Here is a 27,440-nt window from a genome sequence, read left to right as displayed (position 1 = left end):
ATATCTGCACCATCAATAATACTGCCTATTCCCACCTCTATAACACCACCAGATTTTGCCCCTCTAACTCATTTGCTGCTGAAACTCTCATTTTTGCCTTTAAAACCTACCTCATTGACTGAGCTTTTGGTCGTCACCTTATGTGTCTCGATGTCAAATTTTGCTTTATAACACTTCAAGAAGTGCCTTGGAAAGTTTTATCACTTGAAAAGTGCCATATAAATACAAGTTGTTGCAGAAGCCTATATCCGAAGTAGTCACCATTCATTCCATAATGGATATCATAGCCAACCCCCATGCCATCCCATTGATCTGATACATTTCCCAACATAGGACACTGGTAATTGTGATACAGAGGAAAAGTTGGAGGGCAAATTGATGAGTTATTGGACTGAACCAGTAGCAGGACCAGCAACCCCTTTCTGTCATGGTTTATATGTGGTCGTGAAGGTTAGAATGTGGGCAGTTTAAAAGGCCCTTTCTCACAAAAGCATAACATTTTGTATTATTTTAGACAAAGAATAGAAATCTTAAAATGTTTTTAAAAAACTGCAAATCTCACTGTGGTAATATTCTTGCTGTTAACATTTTGCACTAATGTATGTAAAGGGTTAATGTCATCATTGTGTAATTGTAGGTCAAGCTTTCTGTTCTACCAGCTAAATAAAGTTGGTCCCTGAACCTCTCCTGTGCAAATGTTTGCATTGACTTTTACACAACAGACTATTTAGAAAATGAAGTGTGCTTTCGATTGCCACTTTGAAAATGCTTTAAGAAGCTTATTCATTGAAGGAAGGCAGAGAGAAATTGGGTGTGAAATTGATTTTGAACTGTTGAGGTTCAAGTAGACACCTGTTTTGTAAAGGTTCCTGTCTGGTCGTGGAGCTTTCAGCCTGCCATCTCAAATCCTGGCACTGTTGATTAGGAATTGCACACCAGAAGGTTAACGACAATGGGTTGTGGACGCTTCAAAGAGCCAGCGTGACCTCTGCATGCTTGGCATTCCTCTCTGCTGTGTAAAGGTTGGGAGTTGACTCCCAGGGGTTCCAAGAGCGCGCTTGAAGCAAAACTAACTCCAAAGTAGGTGGCCGACCTCTGCCACTTAAACTCAGAGATTGCCATGGCAATGGGAGGAGATCATTGGCAGATGGGGAGCCCTGAGTTCTCTTCCACATACCACCTGCATCATGTTTACTGTGAAGACAGGCAGGTGAAATTATATAAACAGGGCAAAGAGGCGGGGGCGAGACCCGATTTACATGTCCTTTGATATATAGACCGCAAAATAAATCATGGAGGGGAGAAATGCTCTTTTTTTAAAAAATACGTAATTTAATGTGATCCGGTGAACAGTAGAGAAATAATTCTCGGATGGTACAGATCTTATTAGTAATTCCACACATTCCACTTGCCCGCAGAATGCAGGCAGGCAAATTGATGGGGAGGCGGGGTGGTGGGTGAGCTGAATTCAATCATGAAACCGGCTGTATTCCTCCTTCCGTTTTGCTCCCCCTCTGCTTACAGGCTCCCAGGGGCTTTGTTCATCTAATTGACGTGCAACTCACATTGTCGGTTGCTGGACTCTGCCATTTCTTTTTTTTCCCCCAGGCAGGGGGTGGAGCGCAGTGCAATTTGATCCATCTGCCAGACACCAGAATCTGTTCATTGGAGAACAGATTCTTCAAGGCAAGCTTTCCTGTCTCTGCTCCCCCTTCTTTTTGTGTTTTTTTTTTCTCTTGACGCCCCAGTGCAGCTTTCTGTCTGAGAATTGGTTTGCCGGCGAGCTGCATTTGCTTTATAGACGGTGGTTTTCTCAATTGTCGTGTACGTTTTCCCATTCTTTGACGTGCCTGAGCATGTCCATGTTGGGGACATCGCTTGGTCTACCTGGAGGAACACACTATCAGCAATCGTCAGGCGAACACACAAGCATTTGAACCAACAGTAAAGATGGGTTTCTACGGCACTTTAAAAATGATCTTTTTTAAAGTAAGTGTACAAAAATATGGAGCGCATCAAGTAAACGTAACTAGATTATGGCTTCTTTCATCTGCATTTTGTAAATTACTGGTAATAGCGCATCTCTAAACATTAAGGCTAATTAATTAGCGGAAAGTAGGGAGCGAATCTTTATCTTCAGAATGCAAAATATTAAGTAGTAATTGTGACTTTTATTATAACTAGTAGCAAAACCATTAAAAATTCAGTTTTAAATCATGCTACCTGTTACCCAACATCTACGTCTAATTCATTTTAAAAGGGAGTATAGAGTATTGCCAGTTGATTTCTTAAAATGAGTTAAATTGATTCTAGTGTATAATAAATGCCATCATCATTTGCTGTTTTTGATGTTGCCACAATAGATTTTTATTTTGAAGTACTGATCTGACGTGGCCGTGGTTAAAATTAACGTTAGAAAGAAGATTTATGAAAATGTTTGCTTTCTTGGTAACTAAGGTTAAATGTTGCGGCCGTGGTTTATGTCGTGTGTGCTTAAATAGTTGATCGACCTATGACTTTACAGCAGCTCATAAAAAATTGTCGCAGCTTCTCAAATAACTGGTAATATTCACATTATATGGTGATAGATCGTGAAATCACAGTGACTATTGCTGTTCTCGCGAATATGTCATGGTTTATCTGCGTTATGTAACATCACCGTGTAGCACTAGTAATAAACTCACAATTAGGTTTTATCTTGTGCATGAAGAATGTATTGGTTCCAGTGATACGTATGTATATCTCCTATGGCTTCACTCTGGTTGCAAAAAGCGGCAAGCATTACAAGCTATGAAAAATATCTCTATTTGGAACACATTGGAGTTATGAATGAACACTTTTTTTGCTGCAGTCTGTTTCACATTTCTAGGTTGTGAAAATATAACCATATATACCAATGTAATTCAATATAAAAAAAACCCAAATGGTCATTTTTTTTCTGTTACAGTTAGTGGTAGAATATTCCTAATCCGATTAATGATGGTTAAATACAAATAAATGCACTTCTTTAAAAAAAGAAGCCAAATGGCCAGGGTATTTTAGTTTATTGGCAATAAATAATGACTTTGCGGTTGGCATCTTTTGAACTGGTTAAATGACTCACACCTTTGCTGAAAATTTTAGTGGCTACTGTCTTTATGTTACACAGATTGGATGAGGTCAAGTGTAAACATGCAACGATTGAATAAACTGATTTGTAAAATCATCCATAGAACTGTATTTTAATCACTAAGTCACTAAGAGCAAGAGTAATTTGATTTTGTAAATTTTTGGAAGGCTGAAGATCTAAACAATGAGTTAAATCCATGTTAAATGCTTCACTGTATTTAACAAGCTGCAGTACCTGATGCCTATTGACAAGGAAAAAAATAATGAACCTTCTGGCTTCCTTGTTTGAGCATTTTTATTTTAAGAAGTTGTCATTCTGTGGCTGTTTGTGGAAGCTAGATGTGCACCACAATAATATTTCCCACATTGGGAATCTGAAATTTTTCCCAGAACAATATGCATTGTAATAACTACAAATTTAAAACTCTTTGAATTTCCCTTAGATATGTAAAAAAAAAATGGCCTATAGAATCCAAGTAAAGCGAAAATCTTATGTATTTTTCTTATTTTTCTCTGTCTGTCTCCCTCTCTCTCTTCCTCTCCCCCCCACCCCACACACATACACACACACACACACACACAAACCATTCATTTTTGCTGGTTAGTTATTGCCTGTCCCAGTATTTTAAATGATGATCTTTATTTGTAATTTGTAGAAGGAAGATCTAAAATGCTGTAATGTTGAAATGGGATTGAATCTAGTACATCATAGAACATGTATGTGTTTTAGTCACAATGGGCATTTAAAATACCTTATTATGAATTCAGTATACAGGACACTAAGATAGCTGTGAAATACTTAATCCTTAATGAAGACTGTTTGCTTAATATGCATTTATTGCTTCTTATGAAACCAGCTAGCATAATACCATCTATATTTATTTACTACTGTGAGAATTTAGCTACAGTGGCCATTAGTTACATATGTAGAGCATAGTTTGGGTAACTGAATCAATGATCAGTGTTTTAGATTTTTTTTTAAATAACTTTTTTCTCTTACAGATGAAGAGAAAATTGGACCCTGGCCCTGAGGTCCGGTCTTTCTCTTCAGGGAAGAAACCTTGCAAAGGTTCAGAGTACAAAAGGTAAATAATACTTCATATACATTAGTTATTTCAGGTCACAAGAAGGTTTTGCATCCTACTACATATATTTCAATGCTTCCTGTTTAGGAAGTGAGCTGAACTTGGTTGCTAATGGCAGACTTGAGTTTGAAAAAGAAATTCATGGAGTACGTATGCAACCTAATTATTTGTTGGCCTATTATTCCCTCAGTCTTGCATGTTGTCCATGTTCCTTGCAGGCAAATAAAGAGGGCTGAGATGTGGCAGTTTCTTGGCATAAAGTGCAAAGCATGAAAATCGTACTAATTTTTGCCCAATTATAATTTGGCAGTGTGGGCCACAGGGTAGAATCCTTCATGTATGTTAACAAGCAACTACCACTGACATGGTAACAGATCTTAACCCATAGACACAAGGCATACCCTCAAGAGAGATGGTTTTCATGACTTGCTTTCTCAGATCCATATTAACACTTTCCTTATTGGCAAATAAAATCGTTTGCTAATGTGTTAACATTTTAGTCTATCATGTTGTCAGCTGCCATGCTCTTAAAGATAAAATGCTTCACCGTAAAGCATTGATTAAGCACTCAGTATATGGCAAATGCACAGCACAAAATAGACGGGTAGAATCTTCATGACTTTTCTTCTGATTTTTGTTTCTTGCCAGTTTGTAAAACTGGGTTTTCCTTATTTTAAAAAAATGTTTTTTTATTTGATAAGCACAAAGCTTGGGATTTTTGTACAGTGACAAATTCCGTGATCATGGGCACTGACAAAACTCTATTTCTGTTTTAATAGAACTGCTGCTAAATTGTACTGCAACTCTGAAGTCTTAAACTGAGATTTAATACAAAATTGAGAGGATAGGAATTTTGAAATCAGCTTCAGGAAACCATATTGACTGCTGTAATGTTGAAAAGTAGATATTTCAAAAGGATGGCTAATAGGTTAACTATTATTTGAACTGACTCATGCTTGTCCTTTGGTGTACTGCAGCATAACCTTTAAATTCATGTTGCTGAAAATGTGGTGTGCCTCCACAAGCAACAAACTCTCCTCCACCCCATCATCCCTCCCTCCCTCCCCTACTCTTCTAGTATATTGGGTTATTAAAACCTGGATTATTAAGGCAATTCAGTGTAAAAACAGTGCAGGCTTTCAGCACAATTCTCCCTGACCGGCTGGCTGTGATGGCTGTTCTCTTGTCACACTGTTTCACTGCTGCTCCCTGCACCAATTGGAATTATGGAGATCACGGTTGAATAAGCACACTACTAAAATCGTTTGAATGTGTAAGACACTTGACCCTGCAGAGAAGACTCTTTGGTACTACTGAAGACTTTGGCATTCTGATTTCAAGTGGGGTGGTCTTGCACGTGGGAGGCACCAATACACTCCAGGCCTGTTTCTTGGAAGGAAAATAATTATTCAGCATTCTGTTATTTTGAAAACTGATTATGCATTTTTGTTAATTTATAGTGTTTCTTGCTTCTGATATCTTTATTAAAATAACTACAGTGATATGTTCCAGCAAGACAAAGGCTGCTTACATTTTTTTTAGAAGACGAGTTAATCATTTAGTTCTTTTTTCTGTCTGGTACATTTTTAGTGATGAGACTTTGTGTTCACATGACAGTTGCTGTTGATATGCTGAGGTATGGTAACTGGAGGGTTATCAGTTCACCTATTCAATAGGATAATGTTGAATTAGTTGTTAAAAATCTGATTTTCAGATTTTGCATTTTTGTTCAAAGGATATTTATTTTGATATTTTTCTCAACTGCCACCACTCCCCTGCGCCCTCCCCAAAAATGTATCCTTTTCACCATGGACAACATGAGGGCAGATAATTGATTTGATTACAGCCTTGATGAGTGCAGCTCTGAATAGGTACCAGCAGCACAGAAGGGAAGCCTGAAAACACAATTTCTTTATATTTTTCTCTCCCTATGGCTTCTATTTAGCAGTTCCTCATATTTGTGCAACTGAGATTGAAATTCAGTGGCATTATGGTTTGAACCTCCATTCTAACAATCTTTGGTGCCATATTTTGATCCCATGCAGTGTGCTACAAACTGAGCAGCCTTTTTTTTAACACTTGTAATATCTTATATCAGCATGCCCATTTGGTTCCGTGATGATACTCACCTTTGAGCTAGAAGGTCATAGGTTGGATTTGAGCAAATAAGTTAGGTTAATGCAACAGTGCAGAGCAAAGGGAGCACTCCACTCTCAGAGGTGCCCTTGTTTGGAGGGGAATTTAAACTGTGATTCACCTTCAGCTTCAGGTGAACATAAAATAGCCTTTGATACAATTTAAAGAAAAAGAGGGGAGTTTGTTAATGTCCTGGTTCTTCAATCTCCAACAGATTAACTGTTAATTCCCCACTTTGTGGGATATTGCTGTATGCAAATTGGCTATTGCATTTGCCTCCAAAAAGTTATTTGTTGACCATGGCGAGCTTTCTGACATCCTGGGGGTACGAAAGTTTAAACATAAATGCAAGTCTTCCCTTCTTCCCTCCCTCCCCATCATTTTACGAGTAAGTTTAGCTTTTAGTTTCTGTTAAAGTAGCTCTAACTAAAAAGGTATTCTTTTAATTGTCTTCTAAAAACTTTCCTGCACTTGATTTGTTGTTTTCCTAAGTGCAAAAACTGTCTTTTTTGACACTTCCAATACTTTTTCTGGCCACCCTCCCTTCATCCATTCCCTATAAAAGTGAAGCCATCCAAAATTCAACTGCTCATTTTACAATTTGCCCCAAGTCCACTTCACCCATCACCCCTGTACTTGTTGATCTGCATTGGCTCCCAATCCACCTACACCTTGATTTTTTTTTTAAATTCTCATCCATGTGTTTCAATCCCCTTATGGCCTTGCCCCCTCCTATCCCTGTCACATCCGAAGTGCAGTGGGACATTTTACAATGTAAAATATACTGTATAAATGTAAGTTGTTTGTCTGCTTGAGCAAAATTCATCTTATCCTGGATAGTCTTTGGATGCTTATCTGTGAATGCTAGTAATTTATGAAATGAATTTTCCTGTTTTAAACCAAGGTTTGCTTTCATGATCTCCTTTTTTCAGCAGCACCACAGGGCTGGTTCCATGCTCAGCAACACCTACCACCTTTGGCGACCTGAGAGCTGCAAATGGGCAAGGGCAACAACGGCGCCGGATCACAACTGTCCAGCCCCCTCCAGAACTCCAAGATTGGTTGAAGACTTTCCAGGTTAGGATGTACTAAAGTAACAGCAGGATAATTATCATGAAAAATTATTATAGCCAAAAAATATCATGCTGCGAAAGAGAAACCTGGACCTGTGCTGGGCTGTTCCTCTGTTGACTGTGTTAGTTCATACATATCACTGTGGATTTTAAGGAGAGATAAAGCATGTAGATTCTGCAGCATAATACTACTTTCAGATCTTGGAGAATAAAGTACTTACCCTTATTTGAGGAAATATTTTTCTGCAAAATATTTGTGAATTGGTCCTCTGCTCTTGAATCTGTGCCTATATTTTGAAGACTATAGGGAGCTTTATTTGCAATTTGATTTTTAAAAATTTATTCCCTGCCTTTGCTGAGACTAATAACTTCAAGATGACATTAGAGATAAAGCAGTGTACTCTATATCTATTGTTTCAGATGTGGAGCCAGACTTAAAGCAATCACAACACAAATGACTCCCTAATGACACCGGATAAGATTCAATACATACATAGTATCATGTATAGCACGTCCTCACTTCCTGCCTTTTGTGAAACTGCTCCTGTGATGAGTAACATACATATACATGTCAGTAAATTTCTGTCTGTTGCATTCAAATAGCAAATGTGGAATTAGTTGAATTCTCACATTGAATTTGTATGAAGTGCTGCAAAACCCTTTAACACATGATGTTTGCCTCTGATTTGCTACTTGACCAAAAACTGGTGCATTCTATTTAAAAGAGAGACTTCAAGCAAGCATTCAATATAATTTCTGTTATCAACCAGACATAAGCAGGTTACGCCACTGTGCTCATGTGGGAGCGGGGCTAAGTGTGTAAGACTTTTATCAACCTAAACCTTTAACAATTCATCAGTCTAGTACTGCTATAAATTGCCATCATTTAAGCTTAATGCTGCTGGGGCTCCTTGAGTCTCCAATAGGTAAATGAATAGTGTGATTCAGTATTGAGCTATGCTGATGAAGAAGCTCACTCTACTAACCTCTTGTCTGGATGGTGTAAACAGACCAGGAAGTGCTCTTATATACTGATGATGCCTAGCTCTATCCCTCTGCCACTTCACTCAACCTTATGATAATTTAACACCATTACAGGAAATACTCAGCCAATCGGGCAGCACCTATGGAGAAAGAAACAGTTAATGGTTCAGGCTGGTGACCTGATGAAAAGCCATTCAGTAAAATCATGACTGAACTTTTGTATCAACTTCACTTTCAGGCCCTATCCCTAAATCCCTTGATCCCTTAGGTGCCCAAAAATTTATCAATCTCAGTCTTGAATATACTCTTGAGTATCCAGAGCCCTCTAAGGTAGAGAATCCTAGATTCACAAGCCTCTGCGTGAATAAATTTCTCTCCATTTCAGTCTGAAATGGCCAAGCTGTTACCCTAAGATTATGACCCTTAGTTCTAGATTGCCCAGCCAGGGGAAACAATCTCCTCATCCTGCAAGGCCCTCTAAAAATCTTATGTTTGAATGAGGTCACCTCATTCTTCTGAACTCCAGAGAATTATAGGCCCATTCCACTCAATCTCTCCTCATAGATAGCCCTTCCCAGGAATCAGTCTAGTGAACCATTATTCCACCCGCTCTGAATCAAGTTTATCCTCTTTTAGACAAGGACACTAAAACTACATTGTATTCCAGGTGTGGTCTCACCAATGCCCCATATGATTGCAGCAAGACCTCCTTACTCTTGTACTCCAACCCCTCATAATAAAGACTGTGTAACATACCATTTGCCTTCCTAATTGCTTACTGTATCTCTGATAACTTTCTTTGATATATCCACAAGGACGCCCAAATCCCTCGAAGCCCAGCATTTATTAGTCTCGTTTTTTTGTAAAATCTGCTTTTACATTCTTCCTGCCAAAGTGGATCATTTACTTCATCTGCCACCTTCTTATCCAGAGTTGCTTAGCCTGTCTATATCCCCTCTATATCCCTTTGTAGCGCCTCATGTAGGTCGTTCAAAGGTGTCACTAAGCAAATGGGGATATGCAACCTGCCCGACAATTTGAGTGTGGAACGAAGCCACAGACTATGCAACATCTCCTGAAATGTCTATCACTAGAAGAACCCTGCACTGTTGCAGATCTTGCCGAATTCAACAACAAGGCACAAAAATGTGGCCAGTTCTGGCTGGGCCATGTATAGACTGTCCATGGACATGATAAGAAGAAGACCTCATGAAAATCCAAAAAACACTGCCTTCCCTGGTTCCCCTTACCTATGCTATCAGTTAGACCCTCAAAAAGACACTATTAGTTGTGTCAAACACAATTTCCTTTTTGTAACCTATGTTGACTCTGCTTAATCATATTGTGATCATCCAAGTGCCCATGCCCTAATAGATTCTAATATGTTCCCTACCACTGATAGGAAGCTAACTGGCTTATAGTTCTCTTTTTTTCTCTTTCCTCCTTTCTTGAAGAGCAGGTTACCTTTGCTACCTTCCAGCCCACAAGCAACATTGTAGGATCTATGGAATTCTGGAAGATTATCCTCCTTGCATCCACTGTCTCTGCAGTGACTTCTTTAAAACCTTAGGATCTAGGCCATCAAATCCCAGGGATTTGTAAACTTTTAGTCCCATTAATTTTTCTGGTAGTGCCATCGATGCTCTTATTAAACCCTTGGTTCCTTTACTTTCTGGCATGCCACTGTATGATAAATGTAAGGCATTTGTTTAACGTCTCCGCCATTTCCACATTCCTCATTATAACCTGCCATTTCTTCTGAGGGGCCCATGTTTAATAAAGGTCTGACAATAACCAACTGACAATGGGGAATGGAGTGACGGGCCCAAAGAAGCTGTGGCTGGGTCCTGACAGGAAGCTGACTAGTGGGAAGGTAATTATGGAGGAACACAGTAGAGATGACTGGTCCAGAATATGCCAAGGAAAAGTTGGCATTCTCCTACACTGTCCTTCCTCTCAAAACTGCAGATCCTGCCTGCCCCTATGTACTCCCACCCTCCTTCCTAGGACTTCTTATTAGGGGATCACCCTCACTGGTCACATTTCAGGACAGCTGCCAGACCTCAGGAGAGCTCAATGGCCCCAGAGGCTAGGGTCTCCCAAAGCTTGGACTACTCCTCTCGTCTCCTCCCACCGCTGAATACTTTAGATTCTATCTTAGTGCTACCAGATTCCAGGGCTGCCTCCACTGGTTGAATTGAACCTAACAATCCAATTGCAGATTGAAATGCTTGCCAAAGTTCCCTTATTGAACAATAGCTTAACTCTGAATGATCAGGGCCATTCTTTACTTAATGATTAGTTTCTGGTTCTGAAGAGATTTGATTCATCAAAACAGGGTAATATATTGTGCATTCATGTTTTAACTCCCAACATCAAAGCAGGAGTTTCTCAGGGCAGTGTCCTAGCCCCAACCGATCTTCAGCTGTTTTCTCAGTTGACTTCCTTCCATCAATAAGGTCCTAAGCGGGGATGTTCCATTTGCAATTTCTCAGATAATGAAGCAGACCATGCCCACATACAGCAAGACCTGGACACCATTCAGTTTGGGCTGATTTGTGGCAAGTAACATTTGTGTCACACAAGTGCTAGGGAATGACTATCTCCAACAAGAGAGTGTCTAATCACCTCCCCTTGAGAGTCAATGGCATTACCATCATCAAATACCCCACCATAAACATCCTGGAGGCACCATTGACCAAAACCTTAACTGAACCAGCTGCATAAATTCTATAGCTTCAAAAGCAAGTCAGAGGCTGGATACTGTGCAATTAGTGGCTTACTTCCTAACTCCCCAAAGCCTCTCCACCACCAACAAGGCACAAATCAGGAGTGTGATGGAATACTCTCCATTTACCTAGAGGAATGCAACTCTAAACAGCACACCACAAGAAACTCAACACCATCCAGACAAAACAATCTGACTGATTGGCATTCACACCCGCCACCACTGCTGTACCATGGCTGCAGTGTGTACCATATGCATTGCAAACTGCAGCAACTCACCCATGGCTTCCATGCCAGCACCTTCTAAACCTGTGACCTTTGCCACCTGGAAGGACAAGGGCAACAGACTCATGGGAGCACCATCAGCTGTAAGTTCCCCCACTATCCTGATTTGGAACTATATTGCTGTTCCTTCATCGTTGTTGAATTTGTCTCCCTAACAGCACTGAGTAACTTTACCACATGGATTGCAGCAATTCAACAAGCAGGCTTACCATCACCTTCTTGGGGGCAACTAGAATGGACAATAAATGCTGGTGTTACCAGCCATGCCCACATTCTGTGAATGAATGTTTTAAAAATATTGACCATTGATAAGCATTGTATCAGCAATGTGATGAAGAGCGGCAGAGATCTCAGGTTATAATTTCTGCATGGGGTTCTCCCATGGAGTCGGCAAACAAAGTAAAAAGCTATTTATGACATTTCGCCAGGGTTTCTAGCACAGTTGTGGTGCACAATCTAGAATTCTATCCCCAGATGTCCAGCCCTTTTCAGATGTCACAGTTTACCGCAGATGTAAACTGAAAATAGGAGCAGGGGTAGGTCACTTGGCCCCTCGAGCCTACTCCACCAGTCAATATGATCATGTCTGAACCTCTATCTCAATGCCATACTCCCGTGCTCTCCCTGTGCTCCTTGATGCCTTTAGAGTTTAGAAATCTATTTATTTCCTTAAATATATTCAGTGACACCACAGCCCTCTATGGTAGAGAATTCCACAGGTTCACCATCCGAAGCTTCTCCTCATCTCAGTCCTAAATGGCCTACCCCATATCCTGAGACTGTGACCCCTTGTTCTAGACCCCCCAGCCAGAGGAAACCTCATCCCTGCATCCAGTCTGTCCAGCCCTGTCAGAATTTTAAACATTTCAATGAGATCCCCTCTCATTCTTCTAAACTCCAGTGAATACAGGCCTAGTCGACCCTATCTCTCCTCATACAACAATCCTGCCATCCCAGGAATCAGTCTGGTAAATCTTTGCTGCACTCCCTCTATGGCAAGTGTATCCTTTCATAGGTAAGGAGGCCAAAACTGCACACAATACTCCAGGTGTGGTCTCACCAGGGCCCTGTACAGCTGCAGGAAGACATCCTCGCTCCTGTACTCAAATCCTCTTGCAATGAAAGCCCAACATACTATTTGCCTCCTTAACTGCTTGCTGCACCTGCATGTTTGCTTCGTGATTGGTGTACAAGGACATGACTTTAAATGCTGAGTGCTTCTGAAACTGCCAATGACATTACAATTTGTCCTGTTCCCTTATCAAAGAATTAGAGGTAGACAGACGAGACAAATCTCTCTCTCTCTCTTAAACACACAACTGAACATGCATTGAGCAGCACAAGGGACCCTCCCAATCAGGGATCATGAGCAACTTGAAGATGAGTTGCTAATTACTTTTGCTGAGTTTATGCAAATGTTGTGTATTTGTAGGAGTTTAAAGCAATTGGTAAAGTCTGCAGCGAATGGCAGCCACATGGGGAGGGCTTTGGTTGCTACTGCAAGGGCTCTGAGAACATCACTTCATACGGACTACAGTATGGAGGAGAGGCAGCAAAGATCACAAGCCTCTGGCAGAGGGATGAGGGGAAGAAGGGCTCCAACAGGAGGATTTATCCACCGAGGGTTTTCCGGGAGCACTTCTACTTTTGCCTAAGCCAGGACTATTGTGTTCAGTGGTTGCATTTCGCCAGGGTGGTGGTCAAAGAACTCTACCATCTCTTGCAACTGGATCTGCAACCTCAGCTGAGTGAGGATGGTGCTGCAAGTGGACCTGATTTTCTTTGCATCTGGATCCATCCGGACTGGAACTGATGCCATAACTAACATCTCATAGTTTGTCATCCATCTTGTATCCGGAGGCTCTCTTTGCCAGGAAAATGGACTTCATTGTCTTTCCTCTGAACAGAGAGAGGCAGAAGGAATTTTCAGCTGGCTTTGCCAAAATAACGGGCTTTCCCATGGTACAAGCTACCATTAATTGCGCGCACATGGCTTTGCGGGAGACATTTCTCAATGGTCAGATTACCACTTAAAGCTACCACTCACTGCAGTTGGTCTGCGACCATGTTCAGAACATCATACTAGTGAATGCCTGCTATTCTGGCAGCAGTGATGATGCATTCATCCTGTGTCAGTCTGCAGCTCCATGGTGAACCAGAGGGTGCTGCTGAGCGGCAAGGGCTCACCACTCTACAACTGGCTGATGACTCTTCTCTGCAACTCAATAGCTTGTGGCTAGCACTCATATATATGAGGAACATCAACAAGCAGACAATTGGGTGTTAAAGCAACAGTTCCATCGCCTGGACCATGGAGCCTTCAGTACTCACCAGAGCGGGTGTTCTCATTTGTGACAGTCTGCTGTATCCTCCTGGTCACCATGAGGCCATAGCCCTTGCCACCACCAATTCGGCAAGCCTCCCAAGAGGAGGAGATAGCTGGCACATCAGCGTTCTGGATAGGCTATCCACGAGTACATCATTCATATCTGGCCTCCCTGATTAAAACCCTAGATTCTCATTGTTCACCAAACCCACACCATTGCTTTGTTACAGACCTTCACGGCATCCTCACGGCCTGAAATGAAAGTGACCGAAAAGCAACCATTCCATACAAACTTTACCCAATAAAATATCCAATACTGTGTACAAAGCTCAACTTACCTTAGTGCCTGGCTAGAGAATGCTTTTGCCTAGCCTTGTGCTGCTAAACAGTGCTACCCCATTGAATACACCATGACTGGCGGAAGACCCCTAACTTTCACTAGAGAAGACTGCAGATGACTTTGCAGGGTGCCCTGGAATAGCTTTGGGCCTTGAAGAACCAGCCCTCCGCCCTCAGCCTCTGCAGCATCCCTCTGCCTCTGCAGCACCCCTCTGCCCACAACCTTTGCAGCCCCCCTGTGACACCCCCCTGCCCTCACCCCCTGTGGAGCCGCCTGCGGCTCCCCTTGGCCCCTGCGGAGCACCCCGTGGCCCACTCCGCCCTTGTTACCTGCAGCCCCATTCTGCCCTGTTCCCAGCCTCTGTGGGATGTGTGGTATATAGAGCAATGTGTGAGGCTAATGGTGCAGTTGGTAGAATGTAGTCATTGCAGGTGCACTCACTGACCTTTACCTTTCACATGAGGTTATTAAACTTCTTCCACATCCTCAGGGCTAGATTGTTGGCAATAACTGCAACAGTTACCCGCTGCCACTGCCTTCTTCTGGCCCCCTGAGAGAAGAGGACCCCACTCCTTCTGTCAACCTCTTTGCACCAGGGCAGCATTTGAGAAACTTGGGTCATCCACTCTGGCCATTACACCATCCTTGAATCTTTTTCTTGGTCTTCAAATTTTCTTTATCCAGTTTCAGCTCCTGATGCATCCAGAATGCTCCTCACTGTTGAGGTGCAGTCTGTATTTATTCAATGCAGGCTAGCTTTAAGTGATACTAGCCTCACATGAACGTGGGCACCCCTACTGAGCTGCGCAGTCATTCAGCTTCTTTCTTAGGCAGTTTCTCAGAATTGAGGATGACTTGCTCCCTGTTCGATGGGTCCTGAGATGGTTGATAAGTCCAATACGTGATCTGCAGTCTCTGCCACATGTGAGGCAGGTGGTGCTTGAAGGGTTGGATAGATGAGTTGTTTGCAGGTTTGTGCACTCCCTCCAAAGCCATAACTTCGCCTCTGCACATTCCCAACAAAGTCTCTCAATGTGCTCGGTGCCTTCTTGGATGAGCCTTCTCCATTTTGTCATTCAGCAGTGCATTTAGCACTGAATGGCTGCATGCTCCAATCATTTTAAATTAGCAAGCAGTACAAAGTTAGCCTGCTACTTGTTCCAAGATCCCCTTGCTTGATTTTTCAGGGGCTATCCAATTTTGCCGCCTTAGACTTTATATCCTTAAAAGGTTCACAAATTCACCTCAACAGCAGAAAATATAATCTGCATTATTTGTTAAAAGGCGGATACCCTTGGAAAATGATGCATCATCAGGCAATTCACAAAGTTCTCTAAATAAACAACAGTTAAGCGCTGAAGGACTTGATCTGGTGTTTATTTAACATTTGAACTTGGTTGTCTTAAAGGGACATAGCCTTATTTTAGCAGAATAATAGTTTACCTTGAGCAATGCCACAGGAGATTTGCTAGAATTAACTATGTATCTGCTGATCAATACATACCCGTCACGCTTTGTCACAGATATAAAACCATCAATTTAAAAAGGAAAGCCAGACACCTCATCCTCAGTTCTTCATGCAAACAACTAAAATTACTTGGATTCATAGTCATTCAGAAGTAACGTTAAAGGAAAAGGCCAGACACCCAATTAAAGTTTGCAACAGTACTCATCTATCCATGAGCAATGTCACAAGACATTAGTTAGCATTTGGGATCTTTATTTCCAAAGCATACAATTCATCTTGTGCAGAGTAAGCTTAAATTCAGTACTGCATTAGGCCTTTGATCTCCTTAAATCCTCTCTATGTTGCATCTAGTGTTTGTTTCTCTAGAATTTTTCTTGTTGCTTTTATAAGTCAAATAATGACATGGATTTGAATGCAAGTTTAAATTTGCATTCCCTCTTGTCATTCTATTGGAAAGTTTTATCACAATTCAGCAAGGGTCTTATTTCCACCTGAACCACTCCTCCCTCAGTTTACCCACCCCGCCCCACCAACTCCTTGCTTTAAATATATGGGTGGAGGCACAAGAGCTGGTAGCATTCTGTGACAGTTTTACCTTGTCAGCCTGACAAAGTTGTACAGTATGTTCCTTTAAGTAAAATCTATAGCCAACTTGTTTCAGTTATAACAAATCTCGTGGAAGCAGAAGTTGTGGAATGCAATTTGGAGGAATAGTGTCGCTTCAGGGGGAATTTGTTCATCTTTATATGGAATTTGAACAGAATACTCTATTTTGAAAGGATATTCAACATTTTAGGTGGATTGTTTTGAGATGCAGACTGCCAAGGTCATCTTAAAACCTGTTCCTTTAAAGCATCTTACCACTGTGCATAAAACATGAGCACACAGTAAACCAGTCATAAAGAAGAGAAAGTTGATTGGATTTGTGACCTGTTTCTTGAGAAAAATGAACTTAACCTTTATTTAGATTAATGTGGACTCATAAATACATTGCTACTGTTCGCACATTCTGTATTGAATCTCTATAATCATCAGTCATCTAGGTTCCTGTCAATAATCCATGAATGAAGAGGATTTCTGAAATCAGTTTATAGGCTCATAAGCAGCTTTCTGATAATGCTCCAAAAGTTCTTTTAAACAGGCAGCTGTTAATTGAGAAAATTTGAGCATCAGTTGGAGCAGTTTAATTGAATGATTTGGTTGACTTAATTGTAAATATACATATAAATTACATTTAATCAATTTAATAGACATTTCTCAAATTCATTCATACTGCAAGCGCTTGTTCCTTGTTTTTTCTTTTTGTGCTCTGTCCTCTTTTGTTGGCCTCTGACTCTATTTAATTTTTCTTTCTATCCTTCATCCTTTAGGTTTTACTGTTTTCTCTGTCACCTTATTTTATATAAGTGCACATTTACCTTTAATTTTCATTTTACTTTGACCTTTAGTTTTATTGCTTTGATTTTCTCATTTTCTAACTTTCTAACATCCTTCTGATGTTTTTCTTTGTCTCCATTGGTCTTTAATTTGCAGTCAAAATGGTGACATGGCTAATAGCACTATCTTTATTTATGTGCAAATGCTGTGGCAACATAAGGCAAAAGCAGATGCAAGGTTAAATGCAGAAATCCAAAGGTTGCTGTCTGAGATGCACCACTCTGCTGTTAGCTTTGCAAAAACAGCATCTTGTTTACTGCCCCACTGTTGAAAGGCATTGAGTGGCATGAAGTTGCTGTATTTGCCTGGTAGATACACAGTAAACTCACCACAGAAAGTTAATTCTTGTTCTTTTCAGTCTAAGTACCCTTTTAACGATTCAATGAGTGTTAATTGCTGTCAGTCAGCCTCTCTGGCACTGAAAATTAATGTGTTTCTGCTGTCCCATTACCAACTCTCACATTCAGCAACTTTGCAGGCAAAATTTAAAAACACAAAGGTGCAAGGGTACTTGATGGTCTCTGCCATTAGAGATGCCCACAGCAAATTATGGCCCCCTGTGCTCTCTTCAGAAAAAAGTGAGGAGTGTTCTTTCTGTCTCTCTAGATGCACATTTTGCTGTTCTTGCAAGCAGGACTACTTTCATTTATTCAACAGTAACGAGAAGGCCAAAACTTGATCTGCTTTTCTCCTGTCACAGTATATATCCTGATCTTCAATGCTATACAACACATTGCCAGTAATTGCTCATAGCCTCCTTGCTAGTAATTGTTCACAGCCTCCTGCATCTCAGATAGAAACCAAGCAGAAGCATCCATATAAACAAGCTTTTTATCCGTTCCTTGGGTGTGTGCATCACTGGCAAGGCCAGCATTTGTTGCCCATCCCTAATTGCTCTTAAGAGGTGGTGGTGAGCGGCTGCGGGCTTGAAAGGTGCTATCGAATGAGGCTTGGAGGAGTTGCTGCAATGCATCTTGTAGATGGTACACACTGCTGCCACTATGCACTGGAGGGAGTGAATGTAGAAAGTGGTGGATGGGGTGACGATCAAGTTATCTGCTTTGTCCTGGATGATGCTGAGTTTCTTGAGTGTTGTTGGTGCTACACTCATCCAGGCAAGTGGAGAGTATTCCATCACACTCCTGACTTGTGCCTTGTAAATGGTGGGCAGGCTTTGGGAAGTCAGGAGGCGAGTTATCTGCTGCAGGATTCCTAGCCTCTGACCTGCTCTTGTAGTCACAGTATTTATACGACTGGCCCAGTAAAGCTTCTGGTCAATGGGTAGCCCCCAGGATGTTGATGGTGGAGGCTTCAGTGATGATAATGCTATTGAACACCAAGAGGAGATGGGCATTACCTGCCACTGTGTGGTGCAAGTTAAATAGAATATGTCCACAGCCTGTCTTTAATGCACCCTTCTGTCTCTTTCCAACCACTTCCCACCACACTTCCAGAATTGAATTAATTTATGCATACAGTCTGTCACCATCCAAGTATGATTTCACTAAATGTGCTTGTTTTTTTAGAGTTGGAGTGGACCAGAAAGGTTACTTGCATTAGATGAATTAATTGACAGCTGTGAACCTACCCAAGTAAAGCACATGATGCAAGTTATAGAACCCCAGTTCCAACGAGATTTCATATCACTGCTCCCAAAAGAGGTGAGGTTGCCTGGGGAAAAAACTATATTCTAGAGTTTGATGATTTTCTTACTAATGCTTAATGCAGCTTTGGCAGTTTAACACTTCAGGTGTTAAATAAATGATGCTAATCAAAATTGTTCTAGTTTCTGAAATATGATGTCGTAATACACAAATGACAAGAATTCTATTTTTAAATAAAAGTTTTGATAGTCAAATTGTGAATTGATCCCAATTGTGTGTACAGTGACAATAGAATGAATAAAAGACTACACAATCCTATTGTACAAGAGTGGAAGGCTCCAGCTTTTGTACACCTCCCTTCAGTTTTTTTACTTTATCTTTATAATTATAATTTTTGAGAGAAATCTTTACCATGGTAGAAAGGAAACAACCAGTAATTTTTAATTTGTATGCATTGCAGCTGGCGCTGTATGTTCTCTCATTCCTGGATCCCAAGGATCTGCTGCAGGCAGCACAGACCTGCCGCTACTGGAGGATACTAGCTGAAGACAACCTACTTTGGAGAGAAAAATGTAAAGAGGAAGGTAAGGATGTTGAAAGAAACTTACAACGGTGTGAATGCCTATACTAACAGAAGTATTTTTACTGTGGTTGGATTATCTAATATTGGGGGAAAAACAGACTGAAAGAAGTAGTATGCCAATACAAATGCAGAATTGGTATTAATATTTTTTTTCCTTTTAAAGGTAAAATGCTTTTTTTTATCCTGAGAATCCTAGCAAATCACTTCTCAAAAGTAAGTAAGTGAAATCTTTCTTCCTCCAGGAATTGATGAACCTGTATACATCAAAAGGAGAAAAGTGATCAAACCAGGCTTTGCTCACAGCCCTTGGAAAAGTGCTTATATCCGACAGCACAGAATAGACACCAACTGGCGCTGTGGAGATCTAAAAACCCCAAAGGTACTGTCTGACGAGAATTTAGGAGCTGAAATTTTGGGAACAATTTTCTACAAAATGGTAGTTTGTGTCAATGGATACAAATATGTATAAGTATTGAAGAAGCATATCATAAATATTGATGAATTCCAAAAGTCATGTGATAAAAGATAAGCCTTACTCTTGCCCTAAAATGAAAACTACAGCTTGTGTTAATGGAAAAGGAGAGCCAAACTTAAAGACTCCCTTTATAAAAATGTTAGAGTGGAAAATCCCTGTACTTCTCAACTGGGAACTGCATTGCTAATATGGAACTGAGTCATACAAACCAGGAATCTCCATGCTTCAGTCTCGAGTTGTGCTGAGCTCAACATAAATAGCAGTGGAAGCACTAAAATTGGCCTAATTTTCTCTGGTTTTATGTTGGGTTGGGATGGGGTTGCGGAACGAAATTAGTCAGGATCCCCAATCCAATTTGCTATGCAATGATTTATTCTCAAGGATCTAGGTGTGCAGGTATAGTGAGGACTGAATTGGACATGTCTGTGATTAACTAGTTTGTGAAGACTCACTGTATAGACTCCCATGTGAAGAATGGCACTTTGCCTAGGTATTGGAGAAGCTGGTGCTCAGGGAACTTGCTGTTTTCAGTGGTGACAATTAGAATGTTGGAAGCATTATTTTTGTAATAAGAAGTCATCAATCCCAATTTGTCCTGGCTCTGAGTGTGAAATGTTCTTTCTCAGCAGGTGCTGAAAGGTCATGATGATCATGTGATCACATGCCTACAATTCTGTGGTAACCGAATTGTCAGTGGTTCTGATGACAACACACTGAAAGTGTGGTCAGCTGTTACAGGAAAGGTGAGTTTCTTCAGTTCCGCCCATATCCTGATCCCTTCCTGAGCCTGAGAGTTTATCAATAAGAAATTGTTTGGAAAAATTGAAAGTTAAAATTAGAACTGGGGTATGAACTGGCCTATTTTCAGAAATTTAGTTTGCTTTCCTGTTATTTATAACTAAGCAACCACACCCATCTGTCAAGAAAATGTAAGTGAAGCAAAAGGACATTTGACTTCAGCATTTTCCAGCCTAGTTAATGACTCTGTTTCCTGTACCCTCCTCTTCTTTCTTGTCCAAAATAAATACAAAAGGTGAGAGCATGCTTTGAAAAAGCCAGATGCTGAACACGTTTTTCAGCAATACTTTCACCACCTTTGATCTAAACCTACAGTATCTTTCTTCAATCAGTACACTTCACATCTGTTTTAAATTGAAATGTTTTAGTTGGTAGTCTCTGTGCAGTCAGACTGATTAAGCTGAGGGCCATCAGTAAACAACATGCTATAATAAAATTTGCCAAGACTGAAAGGAACAAGATGAGGATAAAATAGTTACAAAAATGTAGAGAAGAATAATGTGAGATTTAAATAATCTCACTGCAGACCTATTGAAGCATTTTTTAAATTGCGGATATTATGAACTGAATGTGAAGGCAGAGTTGTGTGAGAATATTTCAACAAAAATCTATGAATTGTGGGTTGCACCATTTAGGATAGGAAAATGAAAACCTCTCTTCAAAATGAATTCTTCACAGAAGTACGGTAAATTGGTCTACTGATTCCTGGAATTGATCAGTGTGGCAAATTCCTGATCCTAAGTGGCAGTCCCCAGCAGATGCCAAGGGCTTTCACTGCCTATTTGCCAATCAGCATTGAACAGACTTGGAAGTATGTTACAGCTTTTCCTTCAGTCAAGAGACAGTTGCCATGGCACTGAGGATGTAATCAATTTTGGCAATTCTTTATGAGAAAAAGTTGAATATTTTAGTGGCCATGCTGTGTGCTGATTTTGCTGATCTGAACAATTGATGATAGTAATTTCATAGTATTGCTCTCAGATGAGAGAAAAGTATGAGCCAAGATTTCCATTCCTGATTGCTATCCAATGACTTCTGCTGGGAACTGTATATGTTTGTCAGGTGAGAATAAATATGACAACCTTTGACTTAGAAAAACTAATTTTATATTTGAAAAATGTCAAATCTTCCCATTTCCCATATGAGAATATGACATCAATTTAATCAAATTTGAAACTCTCATGCATGAGGAATAGCCATTTCAGCAAGGCACCAAAAGTAATTTGTACCCATGAGTGCTTGAGTCACTGCCACCAAGAGAGATGGGGTACAATTTAAAATTGTATTCACTGTGGTATCCGTGGCAGGTGGGGGAAAGAGTGTGAGGAGGCATGACTGGTATCATATAAGTCATGAAACTTAAGAACCAAATCCCCTGTCATGTCAGTGATATAAAATATAGATTTTCAATTAAAAATATAAAATGTTGGAAGTACTCAGCAAGTCAGGAAGCATAAGTGGACAGAAACAGACTTGAATGTTTCCGGTCAAGACCCTTCGTCAGTACTTAGCCATTGCTTTTTCAACAAAACTGCGTAACGCACAAGAATAAGTTAGTGCTAATTTAAATTGCACCAAGTATCAACTTCTGTTGTTGAAGTCCCTTACAGTTGACTGACCAGCTGTTTCCAATGGATTCCCCTCTGATCTGAAAGCCCCCTCCAATCATCTAGTGATCAGTGCTGGGGCCTCAACTTTTTACAATTTATATAAACGACTTGGATGAAGGGGCCGAAGGTGTGGTTGCTAAATTTGCTGATGACACAAAGATAGATAGGAAAGTAAGTTGTGAAGAGGATGTAGGCTACAAAGGGATATTGATATGCTAAGTGAGTAAGCAAAGATCTGATAAATGGAGCATAACGTGGGAAAATGTGAAATTTTCCATTTTGGCAGGAAGAATAAAAAAGAAGCATAATTGGTGAGAGATTGCAGAGCTCTGAAATGCAGAGGGATCTGGGTGTCTTCATGCATGAATCGCAAAAGTTAGTATTCCTGCACAGCAAGTAATTAGGAAAGCTAATAGAATGTTATTGTGAGAGGAATTGAATACAAAAGCAGGGAGGTTATGCTTCAGTTATATAGGGCATTGGTGAGACCACATCTGGAGTACTGTGTACACTGTTGGTCTCCTTAAATAAGGAAAAATGTAAATGCAATGGAAGCAGTTCAGAGAAGGTTTACTAGACTAATACCTGGAATGGGCAGGCTGTCTTATGAGGAAAAGGTGCTGAGCCTAGGCTTGTATCCGCCAGAATTTAGAAGAGTAAGAGGTGACTTGATTGAAACGTATAAGATCCTGAGGTGTCTTGAGAGGGTATATGTGGAAAGGATGTTTCCTCTTGTGGGAGAAGCTAGAACTAGGGGTCATTGTTTAAAAATAAGGGGCTGCCATTTAAGACGCAGGTGGGGAGAAATTTTATTCCCTCGGAGGGTTGAGTGGCTTTGGAACTCTTTTCCTCAAAAGGCATTGGTAGCAGGCAGAGCCTTTGAATATTTTTAAGGCTGAGCTAGATAGATTTTTGATAAGCAAGGGAGTGAAAGATTATTGGGGGTAGGCAGAAATGTGGTGTTAAGGTTACAAATCTGATCAGTTATGATCTTATTGACTGGTAGAGCAGACTGGAGGGGCCGAGTGGCCTACTCCCGCTCTTAATCTATATGTTCGTACGCATCTTATGATTAACGCATGCAATGCATCTGGAAATTTAAAAAAGAATAAAGTATATGTTTCTTTAGTATGGTAGCAAGCTCCTGAACTCTGGTACCCATTGGACTGGGTTTTATGGTCAGAGGCAAATTGACAGTGATCATTGCTGACCTCAAAGAAAGCTGCCCACAAAAATCTAGCAATCATTGTAGCATTGAGTTCACTTTTTTCAATGTTCAGGTGTCTGCTCAAGAGGATCTCCAATATCCAGCAGCGGGGATGACATCAAGCAGGCTAAACAGCTAATCTCATTGACAAATTCTCACAGACAGTGAACCAAGAAGTAAAAAAAAACACACTGATAGCTTTTCACTTTTGAAGCATTTTACAGATAGCAAAACAAAGATTGGGACATATGCATGTGATTAAAGTAGAAGCTGAAATAAAGTAAATATAAAATATATTTTTAAAATCTATGGATTTTATCATCACCATGGAGCGATTTGACATTTGACAAACATAAAGTTAGTTTTTCTGGGCCAGAGGTGGCTTCAGCAGCAATTATGAACTTCATATCCCATTTAAAACCCAGTTACTCATTCAACAAAGCATAATTTTTCAAGGTTTTTCACGGTGAGAGTGATGGTGTAAAAGTGGAAGTTCACATCGATTCAATTGATTTCTAAAAGTTTCTATCTCCTGAGTTTTTAACAGCATAGTCTTTAGAGGAGCAGGAAATCTCTGACACCGCCTTCTGGATTTCTGCGTTTCACTGCACATGTACAAACTCCAAAGTTACTGATAGTTTAACAGTTGCAGTGGCAGTATATTGAAGAATTCACACGGACATCAAACCAAGAAGTAAAAATTCACTGATAATTCTTCACTTTTGAAGCATTTTACAGACAGCAAAATAAAAATTGGGACATATGCATGGGATTAAAGTAGAAGCTGAAGTATAGTAAACACAAAATAAATTTATTAAAAATCTATCTTTTTTTAAAATCATGGTGTAGCAGGGCCTCCAGCAGCAAGTAGTGATAGTGGGGGAGAGCACTGAGCAGGGGAACTGGTAGGCCCCTGTGGGCTCCTCCCTGCAGGGAGCGACATCTTTGACAAGCTGAGGGGCTGGACCCAAGGCCATGAATAAGGCAGCTTGCAGCCCCTGAGGGTGGCTAAAGAGCCAGGAAGGGGATTTGAAGGCCTAGTCAGAATGAGTAGCAGCACACCTAAGTCTGAGATGCCTTATGGAGAGAGAGCAGAACTGCAGCCAGTAGCTGGAGCAACATTTCAAGACAGGTGAGTCCACTGCATTGAGGATCCCATATATGGCAGAGATGTGGAGCACCGGCCATGATAATTCACTGTGCATAGTTTGTTCCTTGAAGTTTAGCTTTCCTTCGTGTGCTTAAATCACATGTTACAATGGGAAGATTTGACATTTTGCAAATATAAAATTAGTTTTTCTAAGTTAAAGGTTGTACAGTAATTATAAATGCTGACAGTTTTGCCATCATTACAACTGCAAAGTCTGGGCCATAGTTTTAGAACATATATTTTAATACATTTTCAAATATCAGGATTATAGAGAACATTTACTATTATGATAACTAAATCCATGTGGCTGCCTGAGGGCCTTGTTCTGCTATGCTTATTGACTGATGTGACCTGGTCTAGCATACTGTGGATCTCTTGAATGCTAGAAATGATAAAGTCAATACTGTACAGCAAGAATGTACCGATGACTTCTATCATAGTCCTGACAAGTGTGTTGCCATTTAAGGATGGGATGACCAATCCATAGTATGGAAAGCAGCAGTTTACAGTTTAATGAAATCTCCTCAATTCGCTCTCTTTTGCGGTTCTCCTGTTAACCCAATATTAATACCTAAACTGAAAAATAGGCTAATGTGCAGAACTGGAGTTGTATTCATCTGAATGTCCAACCAGAGCTCCTCACTCTGGAATGATTTGGCAGAAATGACATGGGGAAATGGTTCAAATTGTTGATGCCCTAGAGATACAACTTTGAAAAGGACATAAGGTGTGCTTTCATTGTTCAATGGTATTTTAAAATACGGGTTTAATGCCAATTTTGTTCTGGTAGACAGCCTTCAAAAATCCAAATGTTTAGAGTATTAAATCAAGTGGATTAATATAATTAATCTAAATATCTGGCTGGTTTGATGGTATGTGATAAAATAAACCAATCTGTTATTTGTCTGTGGACACCTTTCAGTTCTCAATCTAAGTACCTTCATCACTACGTAAAAAAATACATAGGACAAAACTGCCTCAATATTGTTGGCATTTATTCAGGATTATGAGAACCTGCCGTGTTCTTTACCATTGAATGTATATTTGGATTTCAAAATGAATACAATTCTATAGTGAGAACATTTTCTGTGTCAATGTTTCAGATTTCAGGACCAGAATTTTCCCGTTGGCGTGCGGGGGGCGGGCCCCGCACACTGACACTTAAATGACCCGCGGTGACATCGGGCGAGTGTCCCGATGTCACCATGCGCCATCGCAATATTTAGCTGGGCAGGTGCGCGAGGTTCTCCGATGCGTGCCCGCCATTAATTAATCATGTAGTTAAGGCCCTTGAGGCAGCAATTGACTGCAATTTTTTGGGGCCCGTGTGATCTTCAGAATGTCGCATGGCGCAACAGGCAGGCGGTTAGGAAACATTTGTATAAACCTCATACACGTGTGGGATAAGAGGGGTCAGTGGGGCCGCGAATGTTATCTGTCAGATATTTAATTGTGAAAATTACTGATACTTGCCTGTGTGAGCGGGAATACTTCAAAACTCATACCAGCTGCTTTGTCAGGAGTAAGAGCCTTTAGGTCAGGACTATACAGTAAAGATCATTTTTGGGGCCTGCACGCTCCAGGAAGCCTTCCCTTATCCTGGGAATGGAAGTTGTGCTCTCCACTGGAGGCACTTCCTCTGAGGAGGAAGGGAGGGCCAGAAGGGGGAAGAGGGTTGGAGTCCACATTCATCCTCCAGGAGAGCTGCCTTTAGGAAGAGAGGCGCAGGGCCAACAGGAAGTCCAAGGCGGAAGGGGCCGCAGGAGATGCCACTATCCTGCTGCCAGGGTATACAGGCGGTGAAGCAGCTACCTCAATATGTCTGAGGTGAAGTGCCAAAGGAGGCTCCGCTTTCAAGGGAGACAGTCACCTCCACCTGTCAGATGATAGGCACTGAGATCTGTGCCAACTGTGTGGGTGGGCACCCCATGCCAGTGGCGCTAAAGGTCACAGCTGTCCTCAACTTCTATGCCTCTGGCTCTTTCCAGGGGTCGGTGGGTGATCTTTGCAGTGTCTCCCAATCAGCTGTCCACGCTTGTATCAAGCAGCTCACAGACACTCTGTTCAGGCGTGCATTGACTTTCATCCACTACCACTGGGACGAGGCCAGCCAGCCAGAGGCTTCGTGGCCATTGCTGGCTTCCCCCGCGTCCAGGGTGCAATAGACTGTACACATGTGGCCATCAAGGCGCCAGCAGGTGAGCCCGGTTCCTTCGTCAACAGGAAGGGCTTCCACTCCATGAACGTGCAGATAGTGTGTGATCACAGGATGCAGATTCTGCAAGTCTGTGCAAGGTACCCAGGCAGCTTCCACGATGCGCTTATACTCAGACACTCCCAGGTGCCAAGGCTCTTCAGTGCTCTGGCTCGGCTGGCTGGTTAGCTACTGGTGCTATCCCCTCAGAAGGCGGCACATGACGCCTGTCCGCCACCCAAGAACAGAAGCTGAGCAGCGGTACAATAAGAGCCACACCTCCACAAGGGCTGTGGTGGAGAGAACCATTGGTCTTCTCAAGATGCGCTTCCAATGCCTGGACCGTTCAGGGGGCACATTCCAATACCCCCCAGATCGTGTGTCGCTGATAGTGGTTGCATGCTGCACTCTCCACAATCTGGCGCTGGAAAGGGGGGACAGAGTGGACAAGGAAGATGTAGGCGCAGTTGCTCCGGATGCACACGATGAGTCGAGCAGTGAGTGCAAGGATGAGAACGCTGAGGGGGTAGACACTGACCCAGGCATACTCCAGGGAGGTCAGTGTCTACCTCTGGGACACCCGGGAGGCTTTGATCCAAAGAACCTTCAGCTAGCATACCACAAATGGACACACGCCAGGGCTGCAGGCTCTAAGCTCGATACCTGAGTGCTAAATCTGCCTGTATAGTAACATTAACTAAGGCCCTTGCCAATAAAGCTCAATGTCAAACAACTCACTCATAACATCACGGGTTCCCGTCCACCTGCAGAAGTAAGGAATCACCCTGAAGCATGCTTACATGTCAAAATTTATTGACATTACAAAAGTAACTTCAGAAACCAAAAAGAA

The 27,440-nt window shown here is 41.3% G+C and overlaps 1 protein-coding gene across 16 annotated transcripts in view; it reads left to right on the top strand.

The window, feature by feature from the left end:
- The window catches only part of fbxw7 (F-box and WD repeat domain containing 7), a 424,910-nt gene that overhangs the window by 377,689 nt on the left and 19,781 nt on the right, over positions 1 to 27,440 (top strand). For 4 of the 16 annotated variants that reach the window (XM_078541332.1, XM_078541288.1, XM_078541324.1 and 1 more), the window contains 6 exons: positions 4,111 to 4,193; positions 7,262 to 7,406; positions 18,496 to 18,630; positions 19,034 to 19,157; positions 19,399 to 19,535; positions 20,258 to 20,374. In XM_078541332.1, the coding sequence (XP_078397458.1) occupies positions 4,111 to 4,193; positions 7,262 to 7,406; positions 18,496 to 18,630; positions 19,034 to 19,157; positions 19,399 to 19,535; positions 20,258 to 20,374 (741 nt within the window). Of the gene's footprint in view, positions 1 to 1,266; positions 1,990 to 4,110; positions 4,194 to 7,261; positions 7,407 to 18,495; positions 18,631 to 19,033; positions 19,158 to 19,398; positions 19,536 to 20,257; positions 20,375 to 27,440 lie in introns of those variants that run through there. The other 12 variants (XM_078541293.1, XM_078541327.1, XM_078541338.1 and 9 more) reach the window with 9 other exon arrangements.

The sequence above is a fragment of the Cetorhinus maximus genome, chromosome 1 (genome assembly GCF_964194155.1).
Source record: "Cetorhinus maximus chromosome 1, sCetMax3.hap1.1, whole genome shotgun sequence".
In the NCBI taxonomy this organism is placed as follows: Eukaryota; Metazoa; Chordata; class Chondrichthyes; order Lamniformes; family Cetorhinidae; genus Cetorhinus; species Cetorhinus maximus.
The sequence above is the reverse complement of the archived record's forward strand: the minus strand, read 5'-3'. Positions and strand labels throughout refer to the sequence as shown.